The 17,369-nt window shown below is 40.4% G+C and overlaps 1 protein-coding gene across 1 annotated transcript in view; it reads right to left on the reverse strand.

The window, feature by feature from the left end:
• The window catches only part of SCARB2 (scavenger receptor class B member 2), a 68,718-nt gene that overhangs the window by 37,192 nt on the left and 14,157 nt on the right, over window positions 1-17,369 (reverse strand). The window contains exon 2 of the mRNA XM_059066873.2: window positions 11,959-12,116. Coding sequence (XP_058922856.1) covers window positions 11,959-12,116 — 158 coding nt within the window. The remainder of the gene's footprint in view (window positions 1-11,958; window positions 12,117-17,369) is intronic.

The following is a 17,369-nucleotide window of genomic DNA, read 5'->3' on the forward strand; positions in this document are numbered from 1 at the left end:
CAAAGTCACTCATTTTCAGGACCCTATTCCCCTTTCCTGAACCTGTCCTTGGGTCCTGGGTTTCCCTGATTCAGTCCTGGGGTTCCAGCTGAGCAACCTGTGTCCTGTGGATTTAAACCATGGCTGAGGATGTTTCATTCATTTATTCTATAAATATTCGGAGATGAATATTCGGATATTCATCTGGATATGAATAACTGGATATTCGGAGATGAAAAGGATTTTTGGTTCTTTCCTTTCATTTTATCACATACCAGGCAGAGTGCATTCAAGTCAGGGAAAATCAGGGGAGAACGGAGAGAGGTGGTGAGGAGTTTCTTCTTGACTGAGGGAACGGCATGCTTACTGACAGGGTAGGGTGTCTAGGGCTATAAAATTAATTGGAGTTTGGTTAGAACCATGCTGTCCACTATGGTAGCCACTAGCCACACGAGGCTATTACAGGCTTGAAAAGTGCTTAGTCCTAAATTCAATGTGCTATAATGTAAAATACACATGGATTTCAAAGACTTCATATGAAAAAAAGAATGCAAAGTGCCTTGTTAATAATTCTGAATATTGATTACATGTTTAAATGATACTATTTTAAGTAGTCTGGAGGTAAATGAAATATTCAAATTAATTTCTCCTGTTCCTTTTTACTTTTTTTTAATGTGACACCTAGAAAATTTTAAATTACATATGTGGCTCACATAAAGAAAAAAAATGTTGCCTGCAATTACAGTTCCACAAAGATCAAGCCATTAGCCACTGCAGTAGCCCACCGACAGTGAGCCTGAGGGGAATTCAGGATGGAGAAAAACAGGAAGCATTTTGTGCTTTGGATATCAGCCCCTAGATAGTCAAGGTTCATATCTAAGGAAATACTTCAATGACCCTAGATTCTTGCATCTTCCCATACATAGAAAACAACTTAAATCATTAACTTGAAATGTCTATTCTTTGTGATTGGCAGTAATTTTTTGATGTTCAACTATGTGTTTCTTTCCAGCAAAAAAGTTCACATACATCCTGGCCCCTCCCTTACCTCTTTGGGATAGATTCTCAGAGCTATCTGAAAGGCTGTCTCCTGGGCTATAGTCCTCAGTAAGACTAAACTCAACTCACCGCTCTTATGTTGTGCCTTTTTTTTGGTCAGCAGTTTTGGCAACCATGAAGACCCAGAGCAGACGTCTTTCCTTCACCTGATTTCTACAAGGATCCAGAACCTTGACACCAGCAGGGCCCCTTGTGCCTCCTCAGTGAGTCCAGACAAATTTAAGTGAGTCTCTCTTGGTACCGAATCTCCCACTCTTAGCTGAAGATCCGGAGTTTACTCAGAGGTTGTTAAACTCCTCACTATGAGGAGTAGGTTATCCTTGAACTTAGGTTCCAGAAGAGGTACCTATATTTGCTCAACTGAAAGACACGGAGGTTACCCTCAGAGGAGAAACACTGGGATGATTTTGCTCAGCTGAAAGACCCTAAGGAGGCTTGGACTAGGAGATTAAGTAGGAAGCTGACCTGACATCCTTCCTCAATTTGGCTACCTTAACAGACTCTGTCGGGATAAAAGTGAAGATATCACATGAAAGCTTTGCTCAGAGGAAGAGTTGTCCCTGGCTTCTCCCAGTCCGTTATGGCTTTCTCAGGCAACTAAGAAATTTATAGGAGTGATAGAAGCAGAGTCCCATAAGGAAACCCACTCATTAGTTTAAAACGTGCTTGTGTGGGGACCATGTATGACAGTTGGCCACTAACTCACTGATCCCAGCACCAACGGTGGTTTTAGAAGAGACACATAGAAGAGCAGAAGTGACTCTAGGGTAACACCTAGAGGGGTTAAGCTCACAAGCAGCACATTGCCCATCACACAATTTCATTAGTAAATTTTATTCCTGACAAATTCAACTTTAAAATAGGAAACAGTTTCTCAAACAGAGAAATGAGGGGTATCAGAAAGCCAACCTCCAACTAACAACTAAAACCCAGCCAGGTTTAGGGATGTACAGAATTTATACTCGCAAGTAGTTAAGTGAGAACTAAGGAAGTCTCACCCTAAAAATGGCTGAGATGGGGCTCTTTTTGACATTCCAAAACTGTTTTTTGCATACCCAGTTAGAGAAAGCCAGCGTGATAAAATATCTTTTCAGATTTCTGACCTTAAAGGAACAAAAGCCCTCTTAGGACTAAGGAGGAACTTGCATTTCTCTCCCTATGCCTTTGAGATGTAAATGTTCTACCTGATCATCTTAGGCATTTTGTTCTGTGTTTTGAGAGCACAGTGTCAGCCATCAGGAAAGTACACATACGATGTACATTTGACAGCCCCTCAAATAGACTGGGATTCCAAACACTCTTTTTGTCTGGCTGTGCCAGCTCTCAGGAAAATTTGTCATAAGGGGTCCCAGTTCATAAGAGACCTTTGTCTTCTCAACCTTCGTTGCATCCACCTGTACAACAAAGGCCTTTATTTTCTTACACTGTTTTTTGGAGTAAACTTTCTGGATCTTCCGAAGGCTGCATCCTTTGCCCTCTCTTGTTGCGGGTGCCTGTTGCGTCTAACTGGTTATCACTATTAAGATACTACTCATCAATGGCCAGACAATGGATCCTTTAAATTGAAGAAACTTCTAAACTGGTAAATTTTTAGAGAGCTCTCATTATAAATAGCTGTTTTATTGGTACCTATGAAAAGAGCAAATTAAAAGGTAGATACAGAGGTTTATTAACAACCTCTGAATAAACTATGGGAATTCTTAAGATTCTAAACTTAAGAATTCCCATAGTTTAAAACAAAATAAAACAAAACGATTTGGGAAGCCTTATTTGTAGTCTTGGCTTTCCCTTGATGGGTCTTAGGATACTAATAAAAACATTAGCTTAATTAATGTTAATCAGGTTGATTAACAAGGGAATAGGAAATGCTGAGGGGAAAGTCAAGAGACTGCTTCCCAACAAGCTGGAAATTTTAAAGGGACTCGTCCCAGCAGGATAGAAATCTTTAGATGGTGATTTTAAAATGCGATAAATAAAATGGACATTGATGAGATTAAAACAAAGGCTTCAGGGAATTCCCTGGTGGTCCAGTGGTTGGGACTCTGTGCTTTCACTGCCCAGGGCCCAGGTTCAATCCCTGGTCAGGGAACTAAGATCCTGCAAGTTGCACAGCAGTAGCCAATAAACAAAATAAAACAAAGGCTTTGATACAACATTACCTAAAGTTGAATGGGCTGAAGAGACCCCCTATTGGTCCCCACAACATTAAAGGGCCCCAAACAAGTCTGGTTTATTTAGCCCAGTTTAAAAAAATTTTTTTTTTAAGGCTGGAATAAAAGTATACTAAGATACCTAACCAGCAGTTGCTTGAGGCAACAGTTAGGTCAATTAATAAAGTTAAAGATTGACAAAAGGGCCTGGGTCACTTGGCTAAAGTTAAAGGTATAAGAGTTGATAGAATTGAGATAAAAATTTATTTTTAAACAATTGGTGTATTTGGGGCTTTCCTGGTAGCGCAGTGGATAAGAATCTGCCTGCCAATGCAGGGGACACGGGTTCAATCCCTGGTCTGGGAAGATCCCACATGCTGCAGAGCAACTAGGCATGTGTGCCACAACTGCTGAGCCTATGCTCTAAAGCCCGCGAGCCACAACTACTGAGTCTGTGTGCCACAACTACTGAAGCCCGTGTGCCTAGAGCCCATGCTCTGCAACGAGAGGCCACCGCAATGAGAAGACCGTGCACCGCAATGAAGAGTAGCCCCCGCCTGCCGCAACTACAGAAAGCCTGCACACAGCAACAAAGACCCAATGCAGGCAAAAATAAATTTTAAAAAAAAATTGGTATATTTGAATGGGCTTTATGTGAGATGGTATCATCTCTTTTGCCTGATTATACTGTGGGATAGACATTATGTCTCACTGGGGAATGCTTCTCCTGCCTGGTATATAAATCTGCCCCTAAGGCAGTATTAATTAAACATACTAAAGGAAACAGAGTTATCTGAGCCCGCACAATATGAAACAAAAACTGGGGGCTAATATTCAGGGCCTAATAAAGCAATAGTGGAGACTTCTTTTTGCCCCTAGGGTAAAGTGGTCTGGGTTTGACTTGTGCACTCAGAAAGAGGGCCTTTGTTGATGCTTTGTGCAAACTTTTGAAGGCATGATAAAATGAACCCTAAAGTTCTAGAACATAGAACTCCTAATTTCCAGTTTAGCTGGAAATCTTCTCATTGATATAAAAAAGCAAATTAAAGAAAATGTAGTTGCACAAATCAATCATTTGATATCATTCAGGCAGACCAGTTCTTTGGGGAATTGAAAGCAACTGTCTTTGTAAAAACGCTAAGTCATCTAAGCAAATAAATTTAACTTATGCCAACTGTTATTTATAAACTAGTAAGTTTATATTGTAATACCTGATTCACGACTAAGTTATAAAATGAAGTTATGAGATCTCTGATTATGTCTGTTACATGTCTGTGTGTACATTATAGATATGTCTCTACCTCCAGACAGTATCATCAATATTAATTTATAAAGGAGCCCTATTGGGCTTCCCTGGTGGCGCAGTGGTTGGGAGTCCGCCTGCTGAGGCAGGGGATGCGGGTTCGTGCCCCGGTCCAGGAAGATCCCACATGCCGCGGAGCGGCTTGGCCCGTGACCCATGGCCGCTGGGCCTGCGCGTCCGGAGCCTGTGCTCCGCAACGGGAGAGGCCACAACAGTGAGAGGCCCAAGTACCGCAAAAAAAAAAAAACACAAACAACAACAAAAAAAGGAGCCCTATTTAACTGACTTAAAAGTAAGCACTTAGAAATTAAATATTTTTGAATGTGATAGAAACTAACCCAAATGAATTTCAAGTCCATGTGATCTTGGAAATATTCAATATTAAATTAATATTTGGTTTAAAGTTTAAGTTTGTTGGTTTAATTAATACAGACATGTCTTACTTTTATTGAAACTAGTCAAATATGTTCATATTATTTCTGTTTTAAAATTTACCAGCAAGAAAAATAGCTTGGAATGATGGCTGACTTGGTCTAATGTCTCCTGAAGTTTTCATGGGTAATCTAATTGTTGGAAACAAATGAGTTAAATAGATATAAATGGGATAAGAGCCATTTAGTGTACTGTTTTAGAATTATTATGTTTTATGATATGTCTACTTAAAAAGAGTTTCTCCAGATTTTTGGTAACTTGAAACTTTAGAGTTTTGCTAAGTTAAGTTAAATGATGGAAATGTACTAAATATCTAGATCATTCCCAAATAAAGATACTGAAAAACTGATTACTGAAAATAGGCTTCCTTTTACAGAGAAATTAAAAATATTTAGCACCATTAATAAATGTTTTGTGTCACACTGAAAATTTTTCCATAAAACGGCATGTTTATTTTTAATTAATTTTTTTTAAGATCTTAATTTTTAAAATTTATTTATTTTTGGCTGCGTTGGGTCTTTGTTGCTGCACGCAGGCTTTCTCTAGTTGCAGCAAGCGGGGGCTCCTCTTCGCTGCGGTGCATGGGCTTCTCAATGTGGTGGCTTCTCTTGTTGCAGAGCACGGGCTCTAGGTGCGCAGGCTTCAGGAGTTGTGGTGCGTGGGTTCAGGAGTTGTGGCTAGTGGGCTCTAGAGCACAGGCTCAGTAGTTGTGGTGCATGGGCTTAGTTGCTCTGTGGCATGTGGCATCTTCCCAGACAAGGGCTCGAACCCGTGTCCCCTGTATTGGCAGCCATATTCTTAACCACTACGCCACCAGGGAAGCCCCAAAGGCACGTTTATAAAAATCATAAATGGTATTTATAAGTTTGCCAATCTACAGAATGCTAACATAAAAGTACATAATTGCTTACTTATTAGTTTTCACTAGAAATTAACGTTTCAAAATTTTAAAATTTTTATTGAAGTATAGTTGACTTACAATATTGTGTCAGTTTCAGGTGTACAGCAAAGTGATTCAGATATATATAGATATAGATATAGATGTATATATATCTATACATACATATTGATATATATTCCTTTTCAGATTTCTTCAGATTCTTATCCTCTATAGGTTCTTTTTCAGATTGTTTTACAGACTCTTATCCTTTACATATATATATATATATACACACATATACACACCTAAAAAGAATTTATCGGTGTATAGTTTCTAGGTGTGTATTTCTATTCTTTTCAGATTTTTATCCTTTATAGATTATAAGATATTGACTATAATTCCCTGTGCTATACAGTAAGTCCTTGTTGTTTATTTTATATATAGTAGTGTGTATCTGTTAATCCCATATTCCTATTTTATCCCACCCTCCCGCCTTTCCCCTTTGGTAAACAGAATTTTGTTTTTCATGTCTGCGAGTCTGTTACTGTTTTGTAAATAAGTTCATTTGTATTTTTTTAGAGTCCACATGTAAGTGATATCATATATTTTTCTTTCTCTGTCTGAATTACTTCACCTAGTATGATAATCTCTAGGTCTATCCATGTTGCTGCAAATGGCAATATTTCATTCTTTTTTACGGCTGAGTAGTATTCTACTGTACATAAAGACCACATCTTCTTTATCCATTCATCTGTCAATGGACATTTAGGTTGCCTCCATGTCTTGGCTATTGTAAATAGTACTGCTGTGAACATTGGGGTACTTCTATCTTTTTGAATTAGAGTTTTCATCTTTTTCAGATACATGCCCAGGAGTGGGATTGCTGGATCATACAGTAGCTCTATTTTTTGTTTTTTAAGGAGCCTCCATACTGTTTTCCATAGTGGCTGCACCAATTTATATTCTCACCAACAGCAAAGGAGGGTTCCCTTTTCTCTCACCCTCTCCAGCATTTATTACTTGTAGACTTCTTGATAATGGCCATTTTGACCTCACTGTAGTTTTGATTTGCGTTTCTCTAATAATTAGCCATGTTGAGCATCTTGTCATGTGCCTGTTGGCCATCTGTATGTCTTCTTTGGAGAAAGAAATTAAGGTTTTAAAGGTTAAGCATTCTAATTAATATATATAATTAAAAATACTAAAATTAATAAGGAAAACATCTTTGTATGAAAGGAAAAAAAAAGTATAAGGAATGGAAATGCATTTTGCTAAGGGAAAAGAAGGTAATTTTGTCCTGGAGAGAGAGAAAGAAAAGGAAGGCATAGGACAAAACCTGAAGATAAAAAAGAAAGTTTTATTAGTTTTGTGGGAAAGAAACCCTGAAAAGAAAAAGTTTTGTACATGGTCAGGACTGGCTAGGATTAAAATAAAATTTAATTGAGTAAATAAATTTTAACATTAAAAGTAAGCTGGTACAATACTAGAATTTGTTTTTTTCTCTATGTTAAGAGAACAAAGTTTTCTTAGAATATTGATCTATTTTTGATAACAGATTATAAAAAGTTTCTCTACCTTTTAAGTGATCTGTTGTAACATTCTATATTTGCCTTTAAAATCTTTTGTCATTTGGGTTTAGTAAATAAGTATTGTTTCACAGTGACCTATGATCCTATATGACCATGTGTTTTAAACCTTTTGATATCTTTGACAAACTTCCCCAAGTCAATTCTAAATGAAGTCCTTCTGACCTGTAGCTAACTTTCGGATGCTTCAGAGAGATCCCAAAGCATCCAAAAAAAGAGATATTTAACTAATTAGGTTTATTTGATATGTTAAATTACATGGGAAACATTGTCAAACAAGTGGTAACAAACCTTCTTAGGTTATATTGCATGGGTAAATGTCATTAACATAGATATTCTAGAAATTATATGGAATTCTTAACAACCTGATATGTCCTAGTATAATATTATCAGTTATGATTCTAATTATTCCTTAAAATGTTGTACTGTCACAGAAATAACCAAGTTGCTTTGTCAACTGCACTGTAATCAAATCTTTAACCATGCCATTTAAAATCTTTTATTTATAGACAGTCATTGTTTTACTCTGATGCTTTTACAAAAATGAAAATCTTCAAGAAAATTCATAAAAAGGATTTTTTGACAAATATAGGTTTCTGATAGGTTTCTGATGACTTTTAGATCATACCACTGAACGGGGTAAGAAATTATAAAACTCTAATAGAAAACCTAATGCGTTTATCAAGATCAACAAGAATTAATTATATGGAACTTAATGAACTGATAAATATGATTTATAATCTGATTTTTTTCTGAAATATACTGGCTTTTAATCTTTGTGTTCCAGCAAACCTTTCCTCTTATGCTAACTATGATATGTGGCAAGTTGATGAAGTATACCTCTGCAAATGAAGATGAAACATTTATCTTTTTCTCTCTACCTAATCTCTCCAGAATTTGGTTTCTCTAACTGGCTCCCCTCTGGACTTGATGGCTTATTGAGATCCAGATTACAACTAGTTATACTAATCATTGTTTTAATTTGTTCTCTCTTTGTTGTTTTCAAACTATTTATACTTTTTGTCTCTCTGCTATACTACCTTATTAATGTTACTCATTATATTACTTATATTCTACTTTATAAGATTGTTATAACCTGCATTACCTGATGTGTAACCAGGCCTCCAACAAAATTAATGATGGCTAAATATCTTGAGGCAATTGATCACACATATATATATGATCACATATATATCACATATATACAGATAAAGTTAATTGTAATAGTGCAACTTTAAATATGGGAAGAAACAACAAGAGGAAAACATTTCCTGGATCATAATAGAGTAGTAAAACAGAAGATCCAGAGGACTTTAGGTTGTTTAGGTTAATAGGGCCTAAGCCAGATATAGCATATGAATGGCCTATCACTAAGGTCCTTGCCTGACCTAGGGATAAGCATTCCTAGGGCTGTGGGACAAATTGGTCATGAAATGCCCTCCCAAGCCTCGGTCAAATTTATGACCAACGTGGGGCACTGTAAACAAACAAAAAAAATGTTGCTTGCTCTTTTAGTTCTATAGGATCAAGCCATTAGCTCCTGCAGTTGCCCACCAAAACTGAGCCTGAGGGGAATTCAGGATGGAGAAAAACAGGAAGCATTTTGTGCTTTAGATACCAGCCCATAGATAATTAAGGTACCTACCTAAGGAAATATTTCAATGACCTCAGATTCTTGCATCTCCCCATACACAGAAAAGCACTAAAACCATTAACCTGAGATGTCTGTATTTGTGATTAGAAGTAATCTTTTGATGTTTTGACTACATGTTTCTTTTTCTTGCAAAAAAAATTCATATATATTCTGACTCCTTCCTTACCTCTTTTTTTTTTTTTTGCTGCACCGAGTGGCATGTGATCTTAGTTCCCCGACCAGGGATCCAACCCGTGCCCCCTGCATTGGAAGCGTGGAGTCTTAACCACTGGACCGCCAGGGAAGTTCCCCTTCCTTACCTCTTTGGATCAGTTTCTCAGAGCTATCTGAGAGGCTGTCTCTCAGGCTATAGTCCTCCGTAAGGCACAGAATAAACTCAACTCACAGCTCTTATGTTGTGCATTTTTTTGTTTTTTAAGTTGACACTCATATTACATTTCTATTGGACAGTTCTGGTTATAGCATAGAATTAGCTCTGGTTACAGAATAAAATTCTAGGTTGAGAGTGCCAAAAAATTAAATTAAAATCAAACAAAGGGGCTATATATACAGAAGAAGCGGGGTGCTTAGGCCTTGAACATCACACAGGGAGAGTCACTAGGACCCTGAGCAGGGAAGGAAAGGAAATGTCAGCTGTGTGCTTTGGAAAATCACTGTGGCAGTGAAATGGGAGAGACCAGGGCAGGGTGAAAACCGGAGGCAGGAAAACTCATGGAGCAAAAATGAAATATCAGTGAGTGACCAATCTGCCTTCCAACCTACAGGATCTGCTCTTGGGATTCTTACCTTTGCTGTGCCTTGGGCCCTGTGGCAGCCTGCTAGATCCTTTCTCAGATAAATGTCTTTACATACAGAAAATAAAATACCCAGGATTACAAAGGAAACCAATGACTGAAATACAGGTGTCACTGTAAAAATCTGTGATCTGGCAATATGTGTGCTTCTTTACTGACACTTTAAATAAGATGTAGCAGCAGGTCTAACAACGACTGTAATATATATATATATTTTTTGGCTGCTTTGGGTTGCTGCATGCGGGCTTTCTCTAGTTGCGGCAAGCGGGGGCTACTCTTTGTTGTAGTGCACGGGCTTCTCATTGCGGTGGCTTCTCTTGTTGCAGAGCACAGGCTCTAGGCGTGCGGGCTTCAGTAGTTGTGGCTCGCAGGCTCAGTAGTTGTGGTACACGGGCTTAGCTGCTCTGCAGCATGTGGGATCTTCCCGGACCAGGGCTTGAACCCATGTCCCCTGCATTGGCAGGTGGATTCTTAACCACTGCGTCACCAGGGAAGCCCAAGATGGTACATCTTATGTGGGTTTTCTTTTTTTAATCACCATAAAAATGGTTAAAACTGCAAAACAAACAAATAGGACGCTCAGAGCCTAATTCTGGCTCAACTTCTAATTGTCACCAAGGTGGACAGCCTCAAATGCAGGCCTGATTCTACCCCATACCTGGAGTTTCTCGACGCTTTAAAGGTATAAAAATGCTTTTGGAAATGAGGACCCAAGTGTTGTTTATTTTTTAAAATTCTACTATATAACGATAAAGCTCATCTTTACAATTCTGGGTACTGATTTCCACAGGACAGACTAAGACAATTCCCTAAGACTAATAATAACATCAAACACATAATTAGCGTTAATTCTGTGCCAGGTACTAGTCTAAGCACTTTATAAATACTGGACTCAGTCCTCATAACAATCCCATGGTGGATGTCCTATTTTTATCCCCACTTTATAGATAAGGGAACTGAGGCACGAAGGACTAGTAAGTGGCAGAAGTGAGGTTCACAACAGGTCACTCGACTCCAGAGTCAAACCATGAGCACCTGAGGCAGGGATCGGGCATTTTTATCTCTCAGTTCCAGCGCTGAGATAGTGCTGACTTACAGGAAATGAGTCAGTTGGTAACCATTTATTGAGCAATCGGTTACAATAGAACTGTGAGGCATTTTTACCATGCAGCAGTTCTGAAGAAGAAAGATCTCACTGTCTGCTTCCTCTACTATTTTTTTTTTAACTTGGTAAGGAGAAACTTTGTTGGAAAGATGACTGCAAGGCGTGTGGGGCAGTTTACTGTCCTAGCGGGTTGCGGGGATACGGCAACAGTGGGGAAAATACTTTGACCATAAGATGCCCCAGCACCTACCTCTACAAATCTTTTCAAAAAAATGATTAAAGCAATGCTCCTAACCACCACCACCCCCTAGCGTTTGGAATTGATGGTCGCTGCCAAAGACTCTAACCCACCCTGCCACCTGGTTATCTCTTGTACTCTGGAGGAGTGGGAAAAGGAGTGAATATGAAGAGACAGAAAAACAACAAGGTCCTACTGTGTAGCACAGGGAACTATATTCACTATCCCATGATAAACCATAATGGAAAAGAATATAAAAAAGAATGTACATACATATGTATAACTGCATCACTTTGCTGTACAGCAGAAAGTAACACAACATTCTAAGTCAACTATACCTCAGTTAAAAACAAAAGAAAAAGAAGAGACAGAAAGGCCTGTCTCCAGACCAACAATGAATTCTAGGAACTGGTCTAAAACTAGGTATGTGGCAGAGAGAAATAGGAAAAGACCCTAAAAGCCACCAAAGAAAATCGCAGCACGACCTTAAAAGGGTAGGGAGTGGAGGGCAGCTCTCTGTCGCTTAGTAGCCACATTCTGCCACCTCAGGAGGAAGCAGCTGCGTTTCTAAACGTAACAGGCTTGAGACTGGCCAGGTCCACAAAGCTACTGACACACGTGTGCCAAACACCAGCAGCATTTCAGACAACTGTAGCCGAACATGTGCCCCCCACGCAGCACACAAGAGGATGCTCGTGGGAAGAGACGGGGGCTCAGGCCACAGCGGGAAGTCGATCCATTTTCTCAGTGGTATGGCAGGGAGGGGGTAGGGACTCACCTGTAGGTGTAAGGCCCCACTTCTTCCAACCGAGGGGTCTCCCCTCTGAGGACCTCCTCTGGATTGGTGACATTGAAGAAATAGAACTGGGTGTGCACGGGCAGAGGGGGCTTCCTCCAGGACTCAAAGGTCTCCGAGCCATTCCTTAACACAATATTCTAGGGGAGAAAACCAAAAGGGGATTTACGTAGTGCAAGGCAGTTGGCTTTGAACACAGAGGCAGAACAAGGGACACCCTGTCCTTTGACCTCCCGGCTCACTTATTTTTTCCACAGGCATTCAGCTGCTGTCCCTTGGGAGCAGGGACATGCCTTACGCCAATATGAAGCCCACAGCCCTCAGAAGCCAAAACAGGTTTTCTATACATATCTGTGAAGACAGGATGCTAGAGCCATAGCTCATGGGTGGAAACACGGTGTCACCAAAACCAAGGCCACAGTCTGAGTACCCGAAAGGCCTTATTTGCTTCGTCACAAAGAGTCTACTGATCGGACAGCTTCCGTGGAAGTCAGGCCACTCTGAGAAGCTCCATGCACTCTCCCAGCTCGCCCATGTGAGAGACCAGGAAGAGAGGCCCCAGAAGGTTACTTTGGTCCTTCCATTTGAGGTAGAACCACAGCCAGCTCTACCACTTTCACCACCAGGGGCTTCACATGCATTTTCTCATTTAATCCCCAACAAACCCCTAACAAAGGTTTGCATATCCCTGTTTTAATGATGAGAAAGCTAAGCCACACTGAGGTTAAGTGCTTAGGGTATCCTTTGTCTACAATCCTTCCTTTGTTTCCCACCCTTACCATGGAATATGGTCTAAATTGTGTTCCTGCCACCCCCCCCAAAAAAAAATTCATATATTGAAGTCCTAACCCCTAGTACCACAGAATGTGACTGTATTGGAGATAGGGTCTTTAAAGAGAAATTAAAGGTTAAATGAAGTCATTACGGTGGGCTGTCATCCAACATGACTGAGGCCTCAGAAGAAATCAACCCTGTTGACACCTTGATCTCAGACTTCTAGCATCCAGAACACCGTGAGATAATAAATTTCTGTTGTTCAGGTCACCCAGTCTGTGGTATTTGCTATGGCAGCTCTCGCAAACTAATACACCGTGGCCCCTCTATGGAAGGAGAATCCTTCCCACCCTACAGACTTCAGGTGTGGCAAGTGACTTGATTTGATTAACAGAATGTGAGTGGAATGGCAAAGCGCCAACTTCGAGCTGAGGCCTTAAGAGGCATGGCAAGTTTCCACCAGCCACCCTCTGTTGCCCTATCCCAGGTAGTTGGTGATCCTTCAGCCAAGGCCCTAAAATGGTAATGTGTAGACCAGACATGAAGCCAGGAGTCCAGCCGAAGTCAGCTGACCCAGCTAAGCTCAAACTGCAGCCAACCTGGCCGTAAGGAGTATGGAGTACATGTTACTATTATAAGCCACTGAGATTTGGGGGCTGTTTGTTATCCAGCATTGCAAGAGAAGCCTGATTAATACAGCACCCAAAGTTAATAGACAGAAAGCTAATATCTAGTAGTTAACTTGTTAATAAAGAAAAATTTCATTTTTAAAGTGAAGATTACTGAAGTACTCGAGAAGGATAAAAGCATAGACAGAATAAATAAACCAGAATGCAAACAGTGACTAACTCTGCATGTTGGAATTTGGATCATTGTTATTTTCTCCTGGATGAGATTTTGTATTTTCCAAATTTTTATAATGAATAAAAAAAATTAACACTGAGAAAAATTTTTTAAAGAGGAAAATGGGATCTGCTGATAAAGACAATGTAGGGCCACTAGTGAAACAATGACTAGATTGCAAAAGAAGCATCCCCTGATATCACCTGTCACTCCTCTAGCGGTAAGGATTTGAATGACAATCAACAGAGGGACAGCTTCAAAACATGACAGAAATCACACGCTAAAACATCCTGTGACACAGAACATAACAGGATGCCAATTTTTAGTAGTCCAGGCCTCCAATTTAATAGAAGCAATGCTGCAAGGGAACTTAATGATATAACTCTATTATTCAATGGAAAATATCCCAAGAATCTCTGCAGGGAGAAACACAGTGGCACCGGAATAAATGGCTGCAGAAAACCTAAGCTTGTCAAAGCAAAAACAGTCATCTGGAGGGCTGGAAGTCAACTCACATCCATGAGTCAGCCATGTCATAGAACTGGGGACTCTTTGTGGTTTGGCATCAGTTCGGAACATCTAATCATCAGATTTATAGCCAAACAACACATTACAGAAATATTCTTGGCCTTTACTATCAGTACTGATTTACTGAGTTGAGGTCAGATTGTTGAGATAGAAAAATTTAAAGACAAACCACGAAACCCCTTTCCTCCAAGCTCCGGGTCCAGCTTAGACTCCCTCCTTTGTGAAGCCCTCCCCGCCTGCCCGTGCACACATTACTCTCTCCCTGCCCTGGCCATAGAGCAGCCTAACCGATCATTTTAGGCAGTTTTTTCAGAGTTTTGTGGTCTTTTATCTTATCTTCTAAACAGGAGTCTTAGCTATCTGAGGAGGAACAAGGGAGAGTCGGGCCCAGAGAGAGAGAGAGAGGGCGGCATAACTGGAGAGGCTTACCAGTTGGAACCCAGGGGCCCTGGCAGGGTAAGGAAGGGCCTGTGGTCAAGGTTGTACAGCTGCTTCATGTCAGAACTGGGTCTAGAACCCAGTGCCCCTTTCCTCCACTCTCCCACCCCACCTCAGCATACAACATTTTAATAAAATGGGTATAAACCTACTACACATTTTAGTTATACAAGATATATGGTAGAGTTTCTCTGGTATAAGGTATACACACAGCACCTAGAAACAGCTCAGTAACATGAATATAACCTACCTAAAACTAGTATGTTAACTACGAGAAGCGTAACACATAAATAATAATTATTTGTCTTCTAGAGGATTCTGAAGGCCCACAGATACCTTCAAAGTCATCTGATTTCATTAAAATGAGTCTCTTTTTGGGGACTTCCCTGGTGGCACAGTGGTTAAGACTCCATGCTCCCAAGGCAGGGGGCCTGGGTTCAATCCCTGGTCAGGGAACTAGATCCCACACGCATGCTGCAGTTAAGAGTTTGCATGCCACAACTAAGGACCCCACCTGCTGCAACTAAGACCCTGTGCAACCAAATAATAAATAAATACATACATTAAAAAAAAAAAAGAACCTCTTTTCCTTATCCAGAAATTTCCAGAAAAAGGCAAGGCAATAATTTCTCCTCCTCCATGAATTCCTTGGTACCCTCCCCTTCACTGGATGGATCATCCCTTCCTTTGAACCCTATAGCACATTACATAGGAATTTCTTAGGAACAAAAGTGCTCAGGACAGAAAACATCTTCTAAAAATTGAGGTTAATTGGAATCTACATGAAGCAGTGATATTAGCAACCAAAAATGAGAAGGAAAGTGCAGCTACTATATTGGAACATATTAGGTTAACAGTTGGCTTCTCAAAACAGAAGGTGCTGACCTACAAAAAAAGAGTAGGGTTTTTTGGTTTTTTTTTTCTTTACTCCTCCCCACTCCTCAAGGACAATGCAGGTTTTGGAGAAATACTGGTTCAATCAACAAAATTTAGTACTAGAAAACTATATTTTCTGTCAATTTTGCTTATAAGATGCTGGGAGAGAAGAAATTGATGTGAGACAACCAGAGAAGAACAGAAGAAAGGCATGATCGGTCAAAGGCAAAGCCACAGTCAAGGCCCTATAACAGCAGCTCGACAGCTACAAGTCCAAGGAGCCTTTAAAGTGTACCCAGAGAAAGTGGTTGTTCCCTAGCCATTTCAGCCACATTCAGATACAGAGAAAGCAATTCAGATACTGATTCACTAGAATCAGAAACACATAGATCTAGCACCTATTAGTTTGCGTGTCTTATCGGTAATCCAGCACGCTAAAGAGCTAAGTGCAGCCAGTTCCTTTTGTGGGTGGAAAGAAAAATCTGTGTGTCTCTGTGATGCCTTTTCCTAACAACTATTTAAAGCAGTGGTTTACCCATGGTTTTCTTGCAAAGTGTAGAACTATACATGCAAATCATCCAAACACTGTCTCTGCCAGGCACTGCAGGTAGGAGATACCCAGCAACACAGATATGGTTTCTGTGTTCCAGGAGTTGACCCTCTATTTGTGGGATGGTGATTCACACATGCAAGATAATCAACAATGGAAAGGAGCCCGTAATAAATGGTCAATGAGTATACCAGGCAATGGTCTCCGTGGTGTTCAGACAATGGATTCTACGAACTGAGACGGAGACAGGTAGTGCTTAAAGTGAGCGAGGAACAATGAATAAAAATTTGGCAAGCAGAGGAGGTCATGGGGGTGGGCTCCTTACGGATAGCTGGGGTTGATTCAACTATCCTGTGTGGCTGGACAGAGCAAGCCCTTCCTCCCTGCCTGCTCCATGTCCATCTCTCCTGGAGCCCTCTGCTTAATCAGAAAGAGTGGATGTGGAGAATGGGACAGTAAAAGATACAGAGGAGGGATGGTATTAGATGTGACTGGGTGTGGGCTTTCTAGGGAGTAGGGAGATTGATTTAGAGAGGTCGGTTGGGGTCCCAGGAGTCTAGATTTTATATGATATATAAGGAGGGGGTATGGAAGGTTTCCGAGGTGCAGAATACTATCAAGAGCCAGGCATTATGTTGCCACTTTATCTCATCTAATCCCCTTAATAGTCTACAAGAGGGAAATCATCATCCCCATTTTACAACTCAGGAGACCAAAGCTCAAAGAGGTTAGGTGAATGCCTGAGGTTTGCTAGCAGAGGGTGCAGCCAGCCTCCCACCCCAGGACTCACTGCAAACCTGTGCTCCTGGCAATGCTGAATTTTACCAGAGCCTCATGACCCTGGAAAACAGCAATGGTTCGGGAATCTCTGCTTCCATGTTCCAGGAAATGGTTGACTGCAAAGAAACACCCTTCCCCATGTGACTTAGATTCACAGATGTCTCGCTTGTTTACCTAAGACAAGGCTAGGCACTGACCCTCCAGATTCCCATTTTTTGCTCATAATGATTAGCTGAACAGTTTGACCCCACTGATCAATGGGAGCAAAATGCCGGTACAGCATGGTGACCATAGTTAATAACACTGTATTGTACACTTGAAAGTTGCTATGACAGTAGATCTCAAGTGTTCTCACCACACACACAAAGAATTAACTCCGTGAGGTTATGGATATATTAATTAGCTTGATTGTGGTAATCATTTCACGGTGCATATCAAGCATCCCATTGTACACCTGTAATATATACAATTTTTATTTGTCAATCATACCTCAATAAAGCTGAGGGGAAAAATGTTTGTTAACCAAACTTTGGATAGGTTTCCCTCCTTCCCAGCCCCATGAACTCCTCCCTATAAAAGGAAAACCCTTTTGGCTAAGCCTTGA

The sequence above is a fragment of the Kogia breviceps genome, chromosome 6, assembly GCF_026419965.1.
Source record: "Kogia breviceps isolate mKogBre1 chromosome 6, mKogBre1 haplotype 1, whole genome shotgun sequence".
NCBI classification, from domain to species: Eukaryota; Metazoa; Chordata; class Mammalia; order Artiodactyla; family Physeteridae; genus Kogia; species Kogia breviceps.